Here is a 23,376-nt window from a genome sequence, read left to right on the forward strand (position 1 = left end):
ATACAGTGGACAGAGCACTAGAAATGCAATAGAACAACCAGCAGAATGCCAAAATCGAGATTACTCCCACTGCGAGCGCTGCCTGAAACAGAATGCCAATTCACAACCGCAATCTACAAGCCATCTGAGGCTGTGTTTAGTTCAAAAGTTTGAAGTTGTGTTTAGTTCAAAAGTTTAAAGTTTACGTGTGTAGAAAAGTGTAAAGCTGCAAACTATCTAGAGACTGAATACCGATTCGCAACCGCAAAGACAAGCTATCTGAATGCATTTTTCGCAATCTCTGAATGGTATCCGAAACTGAATACCAATTCAAAATGACAAAAACAAGCTATCTTAGAGACTCCGACAGAATGCAAAATAATCAAGACGCAAACTGTCACTGGATTACTGGAAAGAAGCAAAAAAATTCAGATCTCCACAATCACAATCGCAGATGAACAGCTTCTCTTACAGAGAAGAGACACAATGAGAATTGCTGACAGATAACTCCAGGTAATAGAATTATGGAAACATTGCTGTCCAGTACAATCAATTACTCCCATGACAAAGATCAAGAGAAGTACATTGATTAGTTTTTTTTCTCTCTTACTAAAGGAAACTAAACAACTTAAATAGATGAGATGACAGCAGTGAGAGCCAAAGACGCTTTCTCCTCCTCCATCAGTCGATCGCCTATGGGATTACTTGGATCTCTGCCTCATCTTTCGGCGCTTCCTCTTGAGCCGCCTCATCCTCTTCTTCTTCCACTGCGTACCAGAGCAAAGAATTTTAGCTAAACAGAAGCAAAAACTTGCAAGGAAACACGAAATCCCCCAAAATGCAGTCGGTACACAGAAAACTCTGGCTGCTCATATCTTAGATCAGGCCATCAGGGCATAACAGAGACAGTTTTTTTTTCGCAGCATCTCACATAAGGCAAGGCGTGCTTAATCAAAATGACCGCAAAACTGGACACAAATCACGGAATTATGAAAGAAAATTTTAGCATTCAGAATGAGTAGGAGGAATTTCTCATCCAGTGGATCAGTTAGAAACGATTGATTTCCTCATCATGCCAAACCAATCCGGAAAAAAAAAAGGTATACAATCACTCAATCAAACAACATTTTAACACGGTAATCCTCTCAGATAAATGCTTCGATTGACCCCATGTCCACAACGGAACGGATAAGATTTTACTAGTAGTAAACTTGTTTGCTAACCAGCGAGAACCATACATACATACACAAATAAGAGAACACCCACAAAATCAAAACAAGATCCATCCAACGTGAGAGTTGAGGAGGAGGAGTCACTCACCTTGGCCCTCATCGCGGCGGCGCGCCGCTCACCTCTGTCCTTCCTCTCCCTCCCTGACGGCGAGCTCCAAGGTCTGGAGAAGAAGCGGCTCGGTTCGGCGGCGGCGGCGCGAGCTTGGGACCTCGGTCTTATATGCGGCGCCCTTCTGATAACCCTAGGTAGGATGCGGTGTTGGGCCCGATAAAAGCTCATGGGCTGGGAAGAGTATAATGGGCCTTCCCGCGTGATCCCAATATTTGTAGCCGAAGTCGATTGAGGCTGCGTTGTTTGCAGGAAGGAAAAAGTACACCGAAGGTCCCTCAACTTGTCATTGGGATACAAAATCGTCCTCGAACCGCAAAACCAGATATACGGGGTCCCTTAACTATACATAACCGGTCACCCGAGGTCCTTCGGCGGTTTTGACCCTGGTTTTGGTCTATGTGACAGCTGAGTCAGCGTGGGACCCACCTGAGCCCCACATGTCAGGATGCCACTTCATAACCCCTCTCTTATTTCCCCCTCTTCTCCATTTCTCTCTCTTTCACTTTTCTCAGGCCGGCAACAGGCAGCGCTGTGGGAAGGAGGCCACCGGGGGAAGGGGAGAGGAGGTCCGGCGGCCGGCGGCACCGCCGCCCGCCCGAAATAGCATTGGCTCAAATGGGCCGAAACGGCAGGCGTCATGCGAAGCTCTCGCGTTAAATCTTGTCGATGGCGGCGCGGCAAAAACGATGTCAGTGGCTAGACAGCGGCCAGCGGGGAGGCAGCTGGCGGCGAGGCTAAGTGGTGGCGGCGGCCGCTGACCTCGCCGATGGCGGAGACACTACGGCGAATCCGAGATGGCGGCGCCATGCTCCTCCTCGTCCTCCTCACCATCGCAGCGCAGGTGCAGCAGGAGTACGAGGTCACCTCCTCCTCGTCCTCCTTGCCATCGCGGCGTGGCGCGGGCGAGGGCCATCAGCAGCTGCCTTGGGCGCAGCAGGAGTACGAAGTCACCTCTGCCGCCACTGCGGGGCCCTGCGATGCCTACCTCGTGTTCCGCTCCTCCCCACCGCTCTACGCCTCCGCCGTCTCTATCTTCAACCTCCTCAACGTCACCGCCACCCCCGGCGACGAGGTCGTCCGCGGAGGAGATGGAGGAGCACCAAAACTGGAAGAAGAACGCGCTGGTGCTCTATGACCTCGTCATCTCCCAGCCGCTCGAGTGGCCATCGCTCACCGTCCAGTGGCTCCCCTCCCACTCCCGGTCACCGGACTCCACCCTCTCCTACCGCCTCATCCTCGGAACCCACACCTCCGACGAGACGTGCCAACCACCTCCTGCTCGCCGACGCCACCCTCCCGCTTCCACCCTGCCTGGCGGCGGCAGCCTCGGCGGCGAGCGGCGCCGTCCCGACCCCGCTTGTGTCCATCTCCCGCTCGGTGCCGCACAATGGCGAGGTCAACCACGCCCGCTGCATGCCGCAGAGGCCGTACACGGTGGCTACCAAGACCTGTGTGGATGAGGTGCATGTGTACCATCTTGGTGACGGCGGCGAGAAGAGCGACGTCGATGTGGTGCTCAGGGGGCATGAAGCTGAGGGGTATGGGCTGGCGCCAGTTCAGAGTACGGTGCCGTTCCAGGTGAGCATCTCCACCAGCCGATCCACCATCGCAGTCGACGTGCCGACCTGTCGGAGCACGGCCTCGCCGAGCCGCGGGTTCGCCGCGACATTGACGAAGATGACGAAGGGAGGGAGAGAGAGAGAGATGAGGAAGGGAGAGAAGAGGGGAAAGAGGGAAAGGAGGCTGACGTGGACACCTGACATGTGGGTCCTATGCTGACTCAGCCGTCACGTAGAATAAAACCGGAGTTAAAACCACCGAAGGATCTCGGGAGACCGGTTTTATATAGTTAAGGGACATCATATATTTGGTTTTGTTGTTCGAGAATATTTGGTGTACTTTTTCCGATGACAAGTTGAGGAACCTTTGGTGTACTTTTTCCTTGCAAAGAATGGCGCTACGCCTACGCACGCCCGTTGAGTGAACGGGCGTACGTACCGCGCGCGCTGACACGACACGACACACGTCTCGGTGTCCAAGTCAATCTAGCCAATGTCGTGTGCCTCCAGTGAGCCCGCATCTCATGTCGACGGCGTCTGCGGTACCATGGCGCCGGCGGCCGTGGTAATTAAATGGAGAATTAAGCAATGAAAAGCTCTGACGGTGAAGAACCATGAGCCATTCTTCAGTTTCTACTTAACCATAAACTCTGAAATTATGCACAGTATTTAACTACTCGTGCATAATTTCAGCAAAGTCAGCTACATTTTTTTTTTCGAATTTGCTAAACTTGTTGTGCCATATTTTGTTCCTAATCTCAGGCTGTGTTTAGATTCAAAATTTAGATCTAAACTTCAGTCCTTTTCCATCATATCAACATGTCATACACATACAACTTTTCAGTCACATCATCTTCAATTTCAATTAAAATCCAAACTTTGCACTGAACTGAACACAACCTCAGTCAGATTTTCTACCATTGATGCTCCATTGAGATTCGTGCAGCAGTATTACGCGCGTAGGCTGTCGGTGATTAGCGTAAACAGGAACCACCTATTTAGGCCTTGTTTGGATATTCGGGCTATTAAATAGCTCTCCGAAATATTGCTATTTAGGAGTATTAAACGTAGATTACCGACAAAACCTATTTCATAACCTCTAGGCTATTTTACGAGACAAATCTAATGATGTATATTAATCCATGATTAGCGGATGATTACTGTAGCATCACTGTAACAAATCATGGATTAATATATCTCGTTAGATTCGTCTCGCAAAATAGCCTAGGAGTTATGAAATGGGTTTTGTCGATAATCTATGTTTAATATTTCTAAATAGTAAGATTTCGGAGGGCTATTTAATAGCCCTCCGGATGCAAACAGGGCCTTAATATAGTAGAAAGATATAGGAGTACGTATAAACAAATTTGAGTATGGGTAATTAGTATACATGTTAGTTACACCATGATTACATTATACTTACACTGTAATTATATACTAATTACACATATAATTTTGAACCTACATATGTAATTTTTGGTATTTACATTATAAACATACTAAAATTACATATGTAATTTACAGACTTACAATGTAAATACATGCTGACTATTTTTTGGTAAAAAATATAAGGGAATGTCTATAGATCATTTGACAGAAAACCCTCTCACAAATCTTGTAAATTTTAGACCACCCGATTGCTTTAAGATTCGTGCAGGCAACCAAACCCTAAAAATCCTTTCTCCTCTCTCTCCCGATTCCTCACGCGCCGCCGCTCCTCAGCGCCTCCACCACAGCCGCCGCCGCCCTAGCGCGCCGCCGCCCGGCCTCGCCAGCTGGCCGAATGGTGTCAAAGGCGCCGGCGAGGCCCCCCCGGCCGGCCCCCTCCCCCTCCTATTCCCCCTCCCTCTCCTCTCCTTTGCCTCAAGCCGGCGGCGACGAGCTGTCCGTCGTCTTCCCCGTCACCGGCGGCGGGGCGCCACCACCAGCCGCCTCCTCCCCACTCTTTCCGCTTTGCCCCCGCCGCCTACATCGGCCCGCCGCCGTCCTCCAGCCCCGCGGCTTCGGCGGCGCCGCCGCTGCCTCGCCGCCCGCCCGATCCGCCGCCCACCTCCGGGCTGCTGCCTCCCACGGCCATCCCTCTAAAGCCGGCGAACTCCCCCCTCTTCCCCTTCCCCCTCCCCCTCCCCCTCCCCCCACACCCCCACCTCACCCCGGGACCCTAATTCGTCGGCCCTCTACTGGAGTTTGGGTTCGCCGGCGCCGGAGAAGAAGAGGTGGTCGCCGGAGTTGGAGAAGAAGAGCACGAATCGTGAAGCACGTCCAATGATCCAAAATTTGCAAGATTTGAGGTAGGATTTTCTGTCGACAGAGCTTTAGCAATTCTGAAAATATAATACCATGAATATAGCTACTCTTTTTTTTAAGCAAAGGCATAGCCCTCCATTTCCATTAATAGAAATGACAGTCTACAACAGAACAAGGTCAGCTACATGTCTGTCTCTCATCAGTTTACAGGCTACAGCAACCCAAAACACAAGGACAATGCAGGCTTGATCAAAATGAATCAAAATCTAAATGCCCCAAACTAAGAAAAGCAGATGACCCATAGTTCTGACCGACCAATAACTTAGTCGTGCTCCTCGTCGAGATCATGAACTGGCCGCGTCGTACAGCGCAGAAGGCAGCGGCATGTATATGTACGTTCCGAAGCGAGCAATGAACCAATATACATTCTCCCCAATCGAATCCAGATATCATAACAATATCTCAATGCATCAACGTTACCAAACCGAATCCAGACTTCCAGAGCAAGCCAAACAGCGACATAGTACACACCACATTCCCAAATCCAGAGCAAGGAAGCAAGCAATGTTGTAATAACCCCAGATCGAAACCAGATACCAGAACAATCAACGATATCATCGAGGCATCAAGTTTATTAGGACTCAGAATCAAATCAAATGCATGGGTTCTAATCAAGTCTTCTTCCCCTAGACTAAGACTAGACCCTGACAAGTGACAACAAAAACACATTGGTTCATCTGACCACAGAAAGTATTTTCTACACCCAAACATTTATATAAAAATTTTATAAAATTTTATAAGATAGTCCATAATAATATAAGACACTATGCAAACATGCAAGTCTAAATTCGATCGATATATGAAGAAACAAAAATAACAAATTTTATCTGCACTGTACGTACTATTCACTGTCTGATTTTATTATTTTTGTTTCTCTAGTTGTAGATCAAATTTAGTCATGTATGTTTGTGTATAGACTTGTATCATCACAAACGATGTTACTAAATTTTTTTAATTTTTTCTATAACTATTTGAGTTACATGCAAATGATAGATGCCATGGCACCTAGGTGTAGAAAATCCATGTCCCATCTGACCAAAACAGAAACAAACAGCACTTGTGCTTCGTCGAACTCAGATTCGGATGGATTCAGGACTCAAATCAAATCACAAACAGAAAAAAAAAAACGCAGTGGTTCATCTGACCACAAGGTCCACAACAGAAGCAAGCATTTGAACCAAATGATTCGGATGGATTCAGCCATATGATCCAGACTCTAACCTGACGTGTTTCCTCCGCGCGCGTGGTAACTGCTGCTGCTAAGACGAAGGACTCATCCTCCCATGGCGCTGCTCCTCCGGCCTATACGCCGCCATGGCGCCCATGGCCATGGGAATACCTGCAGTTGCGCCCGTACTTGCACCATTTTCTGGTCGCGAACTTATTGCACCGATGCCACCAGCGGCTGCCCCTCCTCCCCGGCACAATTCGTTGCTCGTCCTCGTGGTGAGCGAATTGACACCCATCCCCTTCGTTGCACCACCCGTGCGGATTGAATTTCACGCACATCATCGTCTTGCGATCTCCCATTGATGCCGGTATCCATGTTCCGATCGGCGAGGAGTCCCTCATGGTGTGGGTGGTGGCGGCGGGAAGAGCGCCGGGATACTGATAGGTTGCGGGGAATGGCGGCGCGTGTGGGGCTGGAACTTGACACGGCACCGGCATGAACTCCCGTCGGATGGTGGGGATCGTGGAGAAGGTGGAGGGGGCGAAGGATGGGTATGGAGCGTGAACCAGATGGAGTGATGGAGAGGGGATGAAGCTGTAGGCGGTGGGGGGGAGAAGACACTCTGCTCCTGCCACTGCGGCGGCGGCGGTGGCTGCTGCTGTTCTGCCATCGCGTCGTGCAGCCAATCCATGTTCCACTCGGCGGAAGCAGTGGGGAGTCGCGAGGAAGAAGCGCCGGCGTACGGTGGTGGGTTGACCATGTGCGGGTGAGCACCAGCGAGCGCGGAGGAGTTGATCATGGCGTCGCCGGCGTATGGGTTGGTCATGTACTGGTGAGCTCCAGCGGGAGCGCCGGCGGAGTTGATCATGGCGTCGCCGGCGGCGGAGGCGGAGCCCAAGTTGACGTGGTCCTGAGGAAACTGGCCGATGGGGAGCAAGGGAATGTCGCGGCTGCTGGGAGCGAAGTCGGCGGCGGCGGTCGTCGTAGCGGACGACGCGCTCGTCGCAGTGGAGACCGACGAGGCGGGGGCGGAGGCCAAGTTGAGGCGACCCTGGGGCACCGGCGAGGAGGCAGCGGTGGTGGCCGTTGGGATCGGCCATGTCGGTGGAGGGGGGCGAGGCGGTGTGATTTGAATTGAACTGGGGCCGTGGTGGGGATGGAGGTGTCAGTGAGAGAGAGAGAGAGAGAGAGAGAGAGAGAGAGAGAGAGAGAGAGATGAGGGTGGCGTGCTCCGCACGACAGCGTCCGGACTCCGGCGGCCGTGGCTGCCGCGGCGAGAAGCTTTGAAGTTGCTTTGCTTGCTCTCGTGGACGGCAAGTTGGCAACGGCCGCGTGACTGATCGGATGAAAGGAAAGAGACCAGCCTGACCAATTAGGTGGGCTTTCATTCTCGCTGAGTGACCCAGAAAATGGAAAAAGTACACTGAAGGTCCCTCAACTATTAAAACTACAATAGGTCTTTTGGTAGTTTTGACCCTGGTTTTGTCCTAGATGGTAGCTGAGTCAGCGTGGGACCCACGTGGGCCCCACATGTCAAGCTGCCACATCAGCCTCCTCTCTCCCTCTCTTTTCCACTCTTGTCTCTCTCCTCATCTCTCTCTCCCTTCTCTGACTCAGCCGGCGGGAGGAGGAGGGCGTTGGCGGCCGGCGAGGGGCGACGCGGCAGCGGTGGGGGGAGAAGCTGCGGGTGGGCGGCGGGGAGGGGCGGCGAGGAGCAGAGCGCGTGCGGCGGGGGGAGGAGCGGCGCGCGGACTCCCCCGTCGGCCGCCGCCCACGAGGCTCACGTCGTAGAAGTCCTTCCCGTCGGCGCCGCCCAGCGTGAACTCGGCGAGGGTGACGGGCGGCGCGCCGCCGAGGGAGCAGCTCACGGCGCCGCCGAAGTACCCCGTGGCGCAGGCAAGGGACGCGGTGCCGGAGGGTGCACAGTCCGTGCGCGCCCATAAGCGGTCGGACCAACCATCCGGGGCTGGGAATGAGACGTTGGCGCCGGGCGATAGCTTGAAGTCGCCGCCCCCGATGGCCCCCGACCGCTGTGTTTCCGGACAAGGTGGTCGGCCAGACGGTGTAGGTGCAGTTGTTGCACAGCGTGAAGACCGTCGTGCCGGCTGCCTCAGCGCCGAACTGCAGCTGTGACCATAGGAACCCTGCATTGAGACACGCCATTGTTGAAGAATGAAGAAGATGTGTGCTAACAGCCTAAAGTTAACCGGCCTGAAAGTTTCTCGGACTTACCAACGAGGAGTAGAAGGGCTGGAGATCGTCCGAATTCCATTGATCGAAATGGTTTAGCTCGAATGAGAAAAAGGTGAATATATTTTTTTTGAATTGAGGAGAGAAATGGCAGTTGAACAATGCACGTACTCAAAGCGTGCGAGCTGCAGCTAAGATAGTAGAAGAGGAAATGCACAAATGGTGAAGTAGCAGCAGCAGCAGTAATTTGCCTGGTGATTATCTTGTTTATATGGACCTTGGTGATATCCTCTGTAATTTGCCGTGTCGTCGCCGCCGTGCCGCTCGCCGCCTCCTCCTCTGCCTCGTGGGCCTCGTGGGCGGTGGGCGGCGGCTGGCGGGGGAGCCCGCGCGCTGATCCTCGCCGCCCGCGCGCCGCTCCTCCTCGCCGCCCACTTGCAGTTTCTCCCCCATCGCCGCCGCGTCGCTCGTCGCCGTCATCACTGCCGCCGCGTCGCCCCTCGCCGGCCGCCGACACCCTCATCCTCCCACCGGCGGCTGTCAGAGAAGGGAGAGAGAGAGATGAGGAAGGGAGATAAGAGGGGAAAAGAGAGAGAGAGGAGGGTGATGTGGCAGCATGACATGTGGGGCCCACGTAGGTCCCACGCTGACTCAGCCGTCACGTAAGTCAAAACCGGGGTCAAACACACCGAAGGACCTATTGTAACCGGTTTTGATAGATGAGGGACGCTGGATAACTGGTTTTGCGGGACGATTTTGTAACTCGATGACAAGTTGAGGGACCTTCGGTGTACTTTTTCCCCCAGAAAATAGAGTACTATTTTTCCTGCAAAACACATATGGGCTTTCAGCCCAAAACAGGTTTATGGGAAAAAGTTCCTACCTGAGTGCCCGATAAAAATAAAAATATCGGGCGCTCCTCATTCTCAGCCACTCGTTTCTTATCTCGCTCTCCCTCTTCCTCGCTTCTCTCGCTCCCTCTTCTATGGACGCGGCCGAGCTTCGCGGCGTTGACGATGGCGGCGGCGCAGTTGTGGCTGACATGGCCGAGCTCGGCACGGCATCGACAACGGCAGCCACGCGGTTGTGGCTGAGCTTGGTCTGCATCGACGACCACGGTGCAGATTTGCCACATGAGCACGTGGTAGTGATTCTAGGGTACGTCGGTGCCACCTCCTCATCCACAGCGGCATCTGTAACGCCCCGATTTTCTTTCGGGATTAAAAATCATTAAATAATATATTTTTTAGAAATTAAATAAAAGTTAAGTCAATTCAATCAAGTGAAATAATGGGAGAATTTAAAATTTTTCCTTTAAAAATCATTGGCCGAGAATATTTTGCAATACTCTTTGTGCCCTAAATATTCTCCGAAATTTTCGCATGAATTTTCGGAGCTCAAAAAATAATTTTAATAGCACAAAGATCATGTAATCAATTAATTAAAAAGAAAAGCAAATAAAATTCCCTCTTCTCCCTTTGGGCCGCTTTCGGCCCATTCCCCTCCTTCCTCCTTTCCCCTCCGGCCGGGCCGCCTCCCTCCCCTCTCCTCTTTGGGCCGCTCGGCCAGCTCGGCTCCCCTCTCCCCCAAAGTCCAGAAAACCCCCACCCGGCTTCCCCTCTCTTCCTTTGGCTGATAGGTGGGACCCACGGCCCCACCCGTCAGGCCCATCCCCTTCCTCCGGCTCCAACCGCCGCCATGGACGCCCGAGCCGCCCCACGACGCCGCCTCCTCCGCGCGTCTCCCCGCTCCCGCGCGCGTGTGGACGTGGTCCACCCCACGTCCTCCCCTTCCTCCACGTTCTCCCCTATTTTCCCCAAAAATCGGCGCCGTTCGAGCCTCACTCGCCCACGTCGCCGGAGCTCCCTCCGCCGGCGGTTGCCGCCCACCTCGGCCACGATCTCCCTCTCCGGGGCCTATAAAAATGCACCCCGGCCTCCCCTCATCCGTTTCCCCAACTCATCGCCCCCTCCCGCGTGCTCTCTCGAGCTCCCCACGCCGTTCCCGTGCGCCGCCGCACGCCGGCGACCCTCCAGCCGCGCGCCGTCGCCGCTTCCGTCGCCCCCGCACTGCGCCGCTGCCACCTATAGCATCGCAGCGCCCCACCGCACCCCGGCATCCGCTCCATTTCCCCTCCCCGTCTCCGAAGCACCGCCGCCACGCGCACCACCTCTCTCCACCGCCTCCACCGACTCCGGCTGCGCGCCACCGGAGCCCTGGCCGTCGCCGCGGCGCTCCGCTTGCGCCATCGGCTTCACCGCTCCAAGCCGAGCACCGGCCACCGCCTCGTTCCTCCAATCCCCCACCGAGCCGCCCTCCCCTCTGTCAACCCGAGCCGCCATCGCCTTTGCGAGCTCCGGCCGTCGTTCCCCGTGGCTGGAACCGCCGCCGCACTGTGTCACCGTCACCACCGGCTTCACCGCAGCAATCCCAAGCCCGGCCACCGCTTCCTTTCTCCTCGCCACCACCGAAACCACCCCTTCACCACGTACCCGAGCCACCTCCGCCATTGCCGCCTCCGGCCGCAATTCCCCTCGGTACCGCGCCTCCTCCTCCCTTCCTAACCCCTCTATCCTCTCTCCCAGACTGTGTTGTGCCCCAGCCGCTCCTCCTTCGCCGGACGTCGCCGGAGTCCCGCCGTTGCCGTGCCTCCCCGAGGAGTCCATCGCCGCCGCGTTCCCGTTGTCTCCTCGCCGTTGCGCGAGCTTGGTGAGCATCCCTCCCTCTCCCTCTATCTCCCCTTCGCTGGTCGCCCGCGTTGCGCCGCCGCCGCCGGTGGCCATCCGGCTAGGCCGCCGTCGCCGCTCGGCCGGCCGGTCTCGGCCGCGCCCGCCTTGCCCTGTGGCCGCCCGTGGGCCGGCGTGGTCCTGGTCCACGGCGCGCCCGAGGCCGCGGTGGACGTGGTCCACCGTGCACCCTCCCCTTGGCCCGCTGACGCATGGGGCCCGCCTGTCAGCGCCGGCCCCTTTGATGACGTCAGCATCCCCCTTTTCCTCTGAGAAAATAATTTATAATTGCGCAATAAATAAATAATAATTCTAGAAATTCATTTAAATGGCTCAAAACTTCTAAAATTCATATCTAATTCATTCGAACTCTGAATTGGGCCACTCAACTTGCAAAATTCATATAAAATTAAGCTCTACATGTTTGTTTACTTTTAATGTACTGTTTTATTGGTTTTTATTAGAGTTTTTTCTCGTTTTACGTGCGAGCGTGTAGCTCTCGTCGTTTCGGAAGATCGCTTTCATGAGGATCAGAGTTCGGAAGGTTGTTGTGAAGAAGCAAGGCAAGTCACTGTAACATCCCGGCCTAGGGCTTAATAGGATTAATAGAATACTTATATCAACAAGTTGCAACTTCTTTTCCGGAAGCCAATCTCCAAAGAACTTCAGGGTTAAGCGTGCTTGGCCTGGAGCAATTTGGGATGGGTGACCGACCGGGAAATTCTTCTCGGGTGCACACGAGTGAGGACAAAGTGTGTAGAAAAGACATGTGTTGGCCTGTGAGGGCAGTCTATGACCTATGAAAGCTATCAGATGTAAGCGGGCCCGGCCTGGGGGAAGGCGGGACGTTACAAAATGGTATCAGAGCCGACTCTCGCGGTTTCACGGGCGCGTGTGTCGCAGTTGGACACATGGACGTGGCCAAGAGAGGACGTTCCTGGCCTAGGGTTGATCGACGGGGGCGTCGATCTCTCTTAAGGGGGTGAGGGTGTAACATCCCGGCCTAGGGCTTAATAGGATTAATAGAATACTTATATCAACAAGTTGCAACTTCTTTTCCGGAAGCCAATCTCCAAAGAACTCCAGGGTTAAGCGTGCTTGGCCTGGTGCAATTTGGGATGGGTGACCGACCGGGAAGAATTATTCTTCCCGGGTGCACACGAGTGAGGACAAAGTGTGCAGAAAAGACATGTGTTGGTCTGTGAGGGCAGTCTATGACCTATGAAAGCTATCAGATGTAAGTGGGCCCGGCCTGGGGGAAGGCGGGACGTTACAGTCACACATTCCCAGAATTTTGATCCTAATTTACAAATGTTTTATCGTTTGCAAATAAAATTGCATGTCTTGCTAATTACATGGGATCTGGGTATTACCTATCTGTTTGCTTGTGCCATATTTACTTGATATCTGTCCTTTGTCAACCTTGGGTAATAAATCGACTAGCTCATGTTACGACCTATGAAAGCTATCATATGTAAGTGGGCCCGGCCTGGGGGAAGGCGGGACGTTACAGTCACACATTCCCAGAATTTTGATCCTAATTTACAAATGTTTTATCGTTTGCAAATAAAATTGCATGTCTTGCTAATTACATGGGATCTGGGTATTACCTATCTGTTTGCTTGTGCCATATTTACTTGATATCTGTCCTTTGTCAACCTTGGGTAATAAATCGACTAGCTCATGTTACTTATGTGACCTAGCTAAAACTATATGCTTAGCCATGCTTAATTACCACTAGCTCAGTTGATGGGATAATTACAGTATTAGACCCTTTTTAGTATCAGAATGAGCTGCGTGCTCGAGACATCTGGCCATGCTTCATGGTCGTAATTATCCAACTAAAATGCGACTACATGGTGGGCTGTGGGTGCATGGTTTTGCTAGTCGTGCCCATGGCAATTAAGGACCGGTTCGTGGGAAACCCTGGAAGAATTTATCGTGCTTACCACAAGCCAGCGTGGGCAACGGCTGGGCTTGTAGTGTAGCTTTCCTCTAGCTTACGCATCTAGGCAAGGGTGGGCGTGATGGAGTTTGGATGGGCCCTGCGATGGCCTATGCGGCTTCCGGATTCACCTAGGCACGAGAGGGGACTGCCCGCTGCCTTGCGAGGAGTGGGGGTTAAACCTGAGGTGTGGTGTGCTTGGTTAGAGGGGGTTATGCGAAGGGTCCTTTCACGGCCTCTTTCCGGTATGTCGTGGTGGCATGTCAGCGCACGGAAACATGTCGTGGGGCTGTGTCTTGTGGGTACAGTTGTACACCTCTGATCAGAGTAAAACTATTCGAATAGCCGTGCCCGCGGTTATGGGCGGTCGACCAGATTCACCGTGATTAGTCTCACACTTAATAAATCGACCCAATGCACTGTAGTTCAGGTGGGTTGGTTGGGTGTAACACCCTGAAAATTCGACCAACAAAATCAAAACTCTAAAAATACGGATTTTCAAAAACTTTTTAAATAAATTGCATCATGCCGATTTTATTGCCTATTTCATTGGATTTTGATTTCGGAGTTCATTAATCGCGAATAAAGAGTAACTAATTAGGAATAAACCCTAAAATTAATTTGGCTAAATAAATAGTTGGAATACAATTTAAAATAAAGATTAGGTGAGGATAGAAATAAATAAAAATATTATCGCGACCATATTAGTATCAATTAAATTTAAATTTAAGTGCGTTGGAATAAGAGTTAGCCCTAATTAAAGATTCAAATAAATTATATAAAATTATAATATGGGTAATATTAATCTAGGGTGTATCTATTGGTTAGAATAACACAAATATTGAGTACACTTCATTTATGCAAAAATTAGGATTTATAGAATAAAATTTATATAGGAAATAGGCTAAAATAGGGATAAATAGGAAAATACACTATTCATTGCACTCTAGGTGCTCGATGGGATTCCCTAGCCTTGCCCCCTCCTCTGCCGCGCGCGGCTGGCCGCCTCGCGCCCCGCGCCGCGCCTCTTGCCTGTCGCGCGTTGCCGCACGCCGTCGCCGTCGCCATCGTCCCGTCGCCGCCTCGTGCCACGCGCTCGCGCCTTGCGCCCCACACCGCGCCGTCCGCCGTCGCGTCGCCGAGCCGCCGCTGCTGCGCCGTCGCCGTCACCATCCCGCTGCCGCGCCGCGCGTGCCGCCGTCGCCTCGAGCCCTGTTCCGTCGTCGCGTCGCCCGTCCCGTCGCCGCGCGCCCGTCCCCTCGCCGCCTTGCGCCCCGCGCCGTCGCGTCGCCGCGCGTCGCCGTCGTTCCGAGCTCTGTGCGCCGCTGTCGCGTCGCCATTAACCGGCCCCCTCTTCCCTCTCTCCCTATAAAAACCCCACCTCCCCTATTCTCCCCACTCCATTCCCTCCTCCTCCTCTCTACCCTCTCCACTGCGCCGCCGCCTTTGTGCCGCCGCGTCGACGCCCTCGGTACCGCCGCACCGCGCCGTGTGCCGCGCCGGGCGACACCACGCCTTGCGGCGCCGTCGCCGCCGCCGCCGTCGGTAAGCCGCCGCCCTCCCCTCGCGTCCGGTCGCCGTCGCCGCCCGGGTAGGCCGTGAGCCGAGAGAGAGAGAGGTGAGGAGAAGCCGAGAGAGGGAGGAAGAAAGAAGCCGGGAGGAAGAGAAAGAAAAAAAAGGAGAGGAAAAAGAAAAGAAGAAAGAAAGAAAGAAGAGAAAAAAAACAGAGAGAAAAAGAAAAGGAAAAATAAATAGAAAATTAGAGAGAGAATAAGGAGGTTTAGAAAATTTAGAATAATTAGAATTTAATTATAGATTAATTATAGTCGTAGAATTGCAAAACTTAATATAATTATAGATTATTTTTGGTAATCTCTATAAGTAATCAATTCGCGGTAGGAGTTTAGATTTATTAAGAGCTAAATAATTATGTTGAATCCTCAGGAGTGTACTTCTAAATCACGAAATAACTTAGGTTGAATGACACTAAAATTGGAATAACGTGGTTTCGCAAACTTTGTAGTCGATATAGGCAGATCGATTCGCGTTCGACTTTTATTTGAGTTTATTGGATTTTATTTGAATTCTAATTGAATTCAAATCATTTCTTCGCACGTAATTTTAGAGCCCGAGGGGGTTGCGGATCCGAGCAAGGATCAAGACCCGCAGGACTACGAGCAAGGCAAGTCATCACTATTCCTTGAACATGTCGATCCCAATTGCGAAATTATTTTGTTTACAAATAAAATTGCATGCAATTATGAACATCCTACTTGTGATTATGCCATGCCTTGATTATTGTTTACCCTTATGCCTTCGTAACCATGTTTACGTATGAGTCCCTAGTCAATTATGACAATTGCTTAGAAATGCTATTTTAGAATCATGCATACTCATATTTATCAAATGCTATATGCTTGGGCAATTACCTTTGGGAAGGTAATTGAGATGCGGCATGTGGAGACATGAGCGCCACATTGCCATGATGTTGATGACATGATTTATGAAAGGAGAAATAAAAATTAAACAACTGTTTTCGACTGGAGCGGACGGAGGATTTGGGTGGTGTCCGGAAAAGGCTAGTGCCGTCCCCGGTTAATTAAGGACCGAGCCATGAAGTTAAGCATGAAACGATCCCCGTACAACCGCACTTCTCGTATGGGTATAGACCTAGCGGAGTAGATAGCTGAGCGGAGGCAGTATCCATGCATAATGGTTTCTTGATGTGTGAGGCAGGGGCTCTACGGTGGAGCAGCCATTGGTAGGACCGCGAGGCGGGTGTCTACAGTGGTGTCGCCATCGGCAGGACTGCCATGTGAGAATCTAAACATACTTATAACTTAATGCATGTGTGAGTCTTTCCTTCCCGGGTGCGCCAGAACTCCTCTCACTGCTAGAAACCGTGTACGCCTAGAGTGCATGAGGATGTAAAGTTCATGGAGCGGGTACTGCCAATGCGAGGTTATCAAAAAGCTTTGCCGTGACACGTCTCATGTGTTGGGACGAGGCTCATGTGTTGGGCAGTTGCGGAGTGCGGGTAAAGTGTACATCCACTGTAGTGTGAGTAAACCAAATCTATTCGAATAGCCGTGCTCGCGGTTATTGAGCACCGGGACATGTATTACACTTGGCTAGACTCTAAATTCTTAACATGTGTGGGATGGGATAGTGCATGATGATTTCTATACTGATGGAGCCATTTCCTGAGAGGAGGGAAGATGGACGTCCTCAGAAAAACCATGACGACTCAATGGCCAGAAGCTATTCTTGGGATCACAATGGATGGTGGATAGAACCGTCGTTGTTTAATGTGAACACTGGTACTAAAATTTGATTAGTCTATGCTAGGTCTTAGGCTTGTGAAAAGAATTACAAAACTTACTTTGCGCAAAAGAACCATAGCCATCCTTTGAATACCCCTATCATGTGCATTGTTGCTGTGGTGGCTTGCTGAGTACGGTTGGTACTCACCCTTGCAATATATAAACTTAATCAGAGGCCGGAGATGAAGCTTCGGAGGATCCCTATGACTATTACCAGGAGGGTGATGAAGACGATGGCGCTCAGTAGGTCTTAGTTACGGTCGTTGCCTGTGGCAATGGCGTGCCGCTGCCTTAACTCCGCTGCCTTATCTACTTCTGCTTTTGGAATGTATTCCGGACCGCTCAGTCCGATGATCTAAGACTATGCCTGCGGGCTTATGATGTAATAATTCGCACTAGACTCTCGTGTATGTGTATTTGGTATTTCAGCTATGAACTCGTATGTACCAGACTACTTGATCCAGGGAAATGGTACTGTTACACGATTGATTCCTGTTATAAAAACGGGGGTCCACATTGGGCCTGTTCAACGTGGTGTAGCGTTGATCAGTTGAGATTTAATGTTACTTTAATTACTCAACAATTTTACTGTTTTGCTCAATAAAATGTTTTACAACCGCCTTTATGCAATAGCCACAAACCGTCCTTGTGTTCCTCTTGCACGTCTGCATCGTTGGTGTGGCTTGCTGAGTACGGTGGTTGTACTCAGCCTTGCTATTATTCCCCCTTTTCAGAAGTGTAGTGCTTCTGAGCTGAAGACGAAGTTAGAAGACCAAGGCTCAGACCCCAATTGAGTTTTGCCTATGGAGTGGAGCTGAAGCCCCGCTAGGATCGCCTTTTTCCGCTGCTGTTGCTTTCGTTTCGGTGTGAGGATTAAGTGTCTCTTCTGTAAGTATTTACGCTTTTATTTGCATTTGGAACTGTATATTACTTGTCGTTTTATGTACCCTGCCTGATCCTGGACAGGGATTTAATACATAAAATAGTCTGGAAATTTGAGCTAAATTTCTGGGCGTGACAGCATCCCAGTTCATGTGGTAGCTAACCACTAGAGCGGAGGAAGAGATAGATCTAGGTTTTTCTCTTGAATTTTTTGATGTTTCAGCCCATGCACCATTATGTTTCATTAGCCAGATTGAAATGATGCAATGGGTTTTTCGATGGTGTTTCATTATTTTTTTGATATACTCAGATGTGTTTCATGTTTCAATATATTTGAAACTGTTGTTTATATATTGTAATTTGATGTTCTTTTGTATTGGATTGAAATGTTGCGATGGGATTTTGATGGTGTTTCATATCTTTGTCCTTGGTTGATATTTATTTGTTGGTGTTTCAGTAGGGGGATATTCGATGTTTCATATGTTGCACCAAAATGATTCAGTCTTATTTCAAATGTGTTTCAACATTTTAAGGGATTGAAACATTTTCGATCTAATAGGTGAAACATTTTTATTCGACTAGTGGAACTAGGGGTGAAAACGGATCGATTCGTTCCGCTCCGAATCCGTCCGAAATGAGGATATGGTATGTGCTTTAGAAATATGGCGGATATGGATGCGGATGCGGATAGTACAATGCGGATACGGATGAGGATATGGTATCTCTAAAATCCAGCGAATACGGATTATCCGACATTTCTATCAGATTATCCGATAGGCTGTTTGCCAGATAATCCGAAATTATCAACACATGTAACCACTCTATCTATTGCATCTTACATAAGTTGGTTCATCCAATTGCCTAATTCATCAGTTAACCTAGATTTCTTAGTCTGAGGCTTTCACTGTCTCATGTCACACTGTCGTAGCTGTACTTTTATATTATGGGCATCATATATTCATGTTGATTAACACTTAAGCACATAATTATTACGATGGGTCGTTTATTGATTATTGTATTATTGTTCCTTGCATTGCTAACTCGATGTTGTATCGATTGCGTACACACGTAACATCCGATAAATTTAATCCGTTACCGAACTGATTCCGCACCATTTTCGACATCCGAAACAATCTGCTCCGTATCCGCATCCGTACACTATCCGCACCCGCTTAAAATATATGGTTTAGGATATGGTATGACCATTATCGTCCGAATCCGCTCCGTTTTCACCCCTAAATGAAACAACGCCCAATTTTTGAGAAACAAATCGGGCGCCCGATTTGTAATTGCTTTGAAGTTTTTGATAGCTGGCCCTTTTATTTCCGGTAATCTAATTGTGGGTCTCATTTTGTTGAGAGTAAAACTAAAAATTCCAATTTGGCTCCCTTAAATTATAGGTCAATCTAATTCATATCCCTCAACCATAAAACCGGATATAACGAATACCTCAACTATTAAAACCGGTACAAAATGATTCATAAGATAGTATTGATAGTGGTATTGGTGACGTGGTACGTTGACATGGTTAAAAATGCTATGTCATCAAGGAATATTATGTGGTGCCCACATGTCAGTGGCCTGAAACATGTGTGTCATCCACACTCTCACTCTTTCTTCCTCCCTCTATCCATCCTCCCATGGGGCCTCTCTCCCTCCTATTCTTGACAGCAATGAAGTCCATGATCGCCCTCTTGCCGTGTTCGATTGCAGGAGCAGGTTTCGACTGCACGTTCGGTTGCAGGAGCAGATTTTGATTACACGTTTAATTGCTAGAGTAGATTTCTACTGTGTGTTCAATTCCTCTTCTGTGATAGTGTGCTCGATTATCTTAAACTTCGACAAGGACACGTGGGTGGCGCATCGCAAGATGGCTGACGCCAGCGTAGGACCTACAGGACGTCGAGAAGAATGCGGATTGGAGAGGATAGATGAGAGAAGAGGGGAGTCACTTACAAACAGGTCCACTCTATTTTCTTAATTATCTGATAATTAGATTGCTGCATGGATGCCATGTCAGCGAAAATCGTCCTTAAAACCTGCATGGTTTTACGGTTAAGGGATAAGGATCAAAGGGTAAACTTTTTCACAAGTACAAAAGGTCCACACTTCTGTTGGGCCGAAAAGCCTCTGGCCCAATAAACCGAGAAGAGCACTCGGCGAGTCACCTTCCTGTTTAATCGCCACATGGCCGTTGGCATCGGCGAGAAAAAGCTTCAAGCTTCTCATCGCCGAGGCCGAGCACGGCAGCCAGCAACGGCGGTGGAGGCTGGCTTACCGAGCAAGTTACCTCCCGTCTATTTAAGACGGGCCCCTTGCTCTCTCTGAGACCTTCTCTCCCCCACCACCAAACCACGCCTCGCCCCTTTCAAATCACGCCTCGCGACGATGGCTGATCCCAACGGCCCCCGCCACCTCCCCACCCCGTTCGAGCCACGGCCCATCGATGGCCTAATCGGCGGCGACACCGCCGACTCCGACAGCGGGGGCACCGCCATTGTCGGCAACATGATGACCACCGGTCCCGGCGCGGCGCTGGTGCTGGCGGCGGCGGGGACGACGACGACCTCCACCTCCCTCGCCGAGAGCAGCGGGATCGGTGGCCGCCTCGTCCAGGATCAGGAGGAGGCCGGCTCCAGGTCGAAATGCATTTTGTTCTTTGTATTAAAAAAAGTATTGCATGACCGAATAATTCAAGGAGGGGCGCACAGCGGGGAGGGTCCTTTTTAGTAGATGACTCGATACCGAGCCCTTTTCTTTTCAGAAGATGTGCAACCACCCTTGCTTTTGGTTTATTTTCAGTCAACCAATAGTAGATACAGGAGGAGGTTCGGGGAGGAGTGTTTTAAGGGATTGACTTCGGCTCCTATTATCTTTGTTTACAAATCTTAAACGCTAGGTATGCCGGTGATCTAGTGTTTTAGGCGGCAGCTACATCGTCCCCTTCCCCAACGGCCACGGCGTCCTCGATCACGATGGCCTCACCGGCAAGGCGACGCCATACGAGCCGCCGCCGTCGTGGATTCCGTGGATTGAGAGCCCCAGCTTGTTCGGCGGGTGGAGGTTCGGGTCAGACGCCGTGGCCGGCGGTGGCGACAAGGACATCGTCGACCTCTCTCCGGTCGGCAATGCTCATGATGAGCTCCCAAGTGACGGCCTCAACTTGAGCTCCGCCGGCGACGCCATCATCAACACCACGGCCTCAAGCAGCCGCTGCGGACTCGTCGATGTGCTCAATGAAGATATGGTGACCGAGATTCTCCTTCGCCCCCCACCGGAGGACCCAGCCCTGTTCGCCCGACTCCAGCTGGTTTGCAAGCAATGGCATGCGATCCTCGGCGACCCCTGCTTCATCCGCCTCCTCCGCAAGTTCCATGATCCACCTCCTATGCTTGGCTACTTCATCAACGAGGATGAACCCGGAAAGCCAATGGAGATCGCAAGATTCGTCCACATGACGACAACATTCAGGGCGAGTCCCGACATATACGACCTCGCATCAGCGGTTGACAGCCGACACGGCCTGGTCCTCTTCTACGTGAGGGTTTGCTCCGACGAGGAGGAGCGATTCGTAGTCTGGGATCCAATGGTGGAAGAAGAAGAAGAAGAGGAGCAGTGGATCGATGGATTTCCCTTCCCCGTCGAGACGCAGTACTGGACGGCGGCCGTGATGTGTGGCCTTTTGGAGTGCCATAACGATCATCTTCACTGCCACGGGGGACCATTTCTGGTCGTCGCCGCATGCACTCGCACGATGGACTCCTACAGCTCTCTCAGGATGTACTCTTCCTACACCGATGGCTGGAGCGATGAGATTCTGCACAAGGAGAAGGATCAGATTGATACCAAGGCCTGCGTCCTTGTGGGAAGGAAGCTTTTCCTCCCCACTAGAGTATGACATGGACGAGGAGAAGTTGACTGTGCTGGAGTCGCCGCCGCCGCCGCACCGAGCCCGGAGATACGCTCGACGCGCCGCGCTGCTGATGGCGGCGGAGGGGGGTGGGCTAGGATTCGCATCTACTGATGACCTCGTGCTGAACGTGTGGGTGAGGGAGACGGCAGGTGCCGGTGCCGGTGCCATGGCATGGACGCTACGCGCGTCGATTCAGCTTTTCAGTCCACCTCGCCTCGTCGGCTTCGCTCACCATGGCGGCGCCATTTTTCTCCATATGGCCAGGGTTGGTCGGATGTTCTGCCTTCAGCCAGGTTCGAGAAAGATGCAAGAGTTGTTCAGGGCCCGTGGTTTCAGCACCAATGCCTTGAACGACATCAAGTCCGTTGTCCCGTACCATAGCTTCTTCTGCGGTTTCGACTTTGATGGATGCCATTTCTGAGGCTGCAAAATGGTGACTGGATGTAGCCTTCCGGAGTGCGAGTAGAGGTTTGGCTACTTCTCAGTTTAAAGCCTTCTCCCTTTGGGTGTTCTTGTTCTCCCAGATGTTCTAGTGCAAGAAACTTTTGGAGTTTCTGCTTGTACACAAGAGTCTTCGTGGTACAGCCACAAAACAACAGTAAAGCGAGAAACTTGACAGTTTCATACTACTATAGCATTCTTGTCTCTTTAGCTAAAGAGATTGTGGAGCTAACAACAGGACTCTTTATCTAGATAAGTAGTGTCATTTATCACCAATTGTGGGCACATATAAATATCAGTTCCAGGACTGCAGAAGGAACACCAAAAAAGCAACAAAGGATGTCCTGAAGACACCACTCTTCCAACTTCTTGCCAAAAGGGCAGAACAGCACCATCGTAGTGACAAACCTCTTCACTTCTTGTTGTTCAACCTGCAAAACTCACTAGTATCAGTCACTAAGAAAAATCCCCACGCAGCAAACTTCACATGGAATTTTGCACAACTTTTTGCTCATGACAACAATGTGTAGAGTAATGTTGCTGGTGTACTGGAATCAAATTACATTTTCTCCAGAAGAACTGAATCATCAAATTCAGAAATGTACACCATAGCATAGGCCACAAAATTAATTTGCTAACACCTTAAAAGATGGCACAATGTAATTACCTTCTTCTGACGCTCTGAAAAAGACTTGAACTCCAGATATCAATGTCAACATGAAGTGCTTGATCAAGGCCAAAAACCCACCACCAATCAGGAAGCTTTAAGGCTAAATAATTCATGATCTTCTGAGGTAGAAATCACTCACCCAGCCAACTTTTATGACATATATACCTCATGAATGTGTGCAGTGAACCAATCTGCTCAAAACAATTATGATTTTATCAGTCCTATTTTTTGATAGATCAACCCGCAGTAGTGTCTTTGAAATATCGTGGGAAATTCCATGCCAAAACATCATTAGCATAACAAATAAAACATGTCAGCAAATGGCAAGGAATACATGGTAAGAAAACGTTGTAAACCATGATGGGACTGCACAAAATTAGCAATGAGTAACACTTATCATGGTTTCCAAGAACAATAAGACACTGTCGTCCATGATATTTCCTGAGCTCAGAAACTCGGGTTTCACCAATGCTACATGTTCAAGTTTATACCAAGCAGGTGGCTGGAAGGCATACTAGAAAGGGAAGAAAAGATGCCGTTCATATGAAAACGAGGACGGATTTGGATGTCTGCGGGAAAAGGAAAAAAATCACCATCTTTGTGGAGTACACTAATATCAATACGGAAACTCCAAAACCGTATAAGTACATTGCATCAAGTGCGATAGCAAAAGGTAGAGTTTCATCAGCATACCCAGAGTACCCTCAAAATCTGGTTTCAGCTGTTTCTTCATTTTTTCATACCCACCGTTAGAGCCCATCTATAAGCAACTCAAATGAAACAAAAGATACGAAAACTGAGTTTAAAAAAAATCTGAACAAACCAAGGAGACTTTTAGTTTCTACTATTTTTTGGATGTAATACAATTACACCATGTGAACATGGGATTTCCTTTTAGTTCGTATATATAGTGCCCAGTTAGATAA

The 23,376-nt window shown here is 50.4% G+C and overlaps 3 protein-coding genes, 1 long non-coding RNA gene, 1 other non-coding gene and 1 pseudogene across 5 annotated transcripts; 1 reads left to right on the forward strand and 5 right to left on the reverse strand.

Moving 5' to 3' along the window:
• Window positions 1-472: 472 nt before the first annotated feature.
• On the reverse strand, window positions 473-1,398 carry LOC136357307 (uncharacterized). The gene is made up of 2 exons (XR_010742531.1): window positions 1,300-1,398; window positions 473-746 (listed from the first exon to the last, which is right to left on the reverse strand). It is a non-coding gene; the product is annotated as an uncharacterized lncRNA (long non-coding RNA).
• LOC112939771 (small nucleolar RNA Z105) lies at window positions 989-1,058 on the reverse strand. Its single transcript, XR_003243642.1, has one exon. It is a non-coding gene; the product is annotated as a small nucleolar RNA Z105 (small nucleolar RNA).
• A 5,359-nt stretch (window positions 1,399-6,757) lies between the features above and the next one.
• Window positions 6,758-7,460, reverse strand: LOC107276794 (uncharacterized). Its single transcript, XM_066312328.1, has 2 exons — window positions 7,353-7,460; window positions 6,758-7,279 (listed from the first exon to the last, which is right to left on the reverse strand). Exons 1-2 carry the CDS (start codon window positions 7,458-7,460, stop codon window positions 6,758-6,760), a joined length of 630 nt encoding a protein of 209 aa, XP_066168425.1.
• Window positions 7,461-7,715: 255 nt separating this feature from the next.
• On the reverse strand, window positions 7,716-9,205 carry LOC107277704 (uncharacterized; annotated as a pseudogene).
• Window positions 9,206-10,634: 1,429 nt separating this feature from the next.
• On the reverse strand, window positions 10,635-11,333 carry LOC112939631 (uncharacterized). Its single transcript, XM_026026968.1, has one exon. It carries the CDS (start codon window positions 11,331-11,333, stop codon window positions 10,635-10,637), a length of 699 nt encoding a protein of 232 aa, XP_025882753.1.
• An 8,265-nt stretch (window positions 11,334-19,598) lies between these two features.
• LOC112939632 (uncharacterized) lies at window positions 19,599-21,324 on the forward strand. Its single transcript, XM_026026969.2, has 2 exons — window positions 19,599-20,065; window positions 20,343-21,324. The coding sequence occupies exons 1-2, from the start codon at window positions 19,815-19,817 to the stop codon at window positions 21,322-21,324; spliced, it is 1,233 nt and encodes a 410-aa protein (XP_025882754.1). The 5' UTR covers window positions 19,599-19,814.
• The last annotated feature ends 2,052 nt before the right edge of the window (window positions 21,325-23,376 follow it).

This window comes from Oryza sativa, chromosome 7, assembly GCF_034140825.1.
Source record: "Oryza sativa Japonica Group chromosome 7, ASM3414082v1".
In the NCBI taxonomy this organism is placed as follows: Eukaryota; Viridiplantae; Streptophyta; class Magnoliopsida; order Poales; family Poaceae; genus Oryza; species Oryza sativa.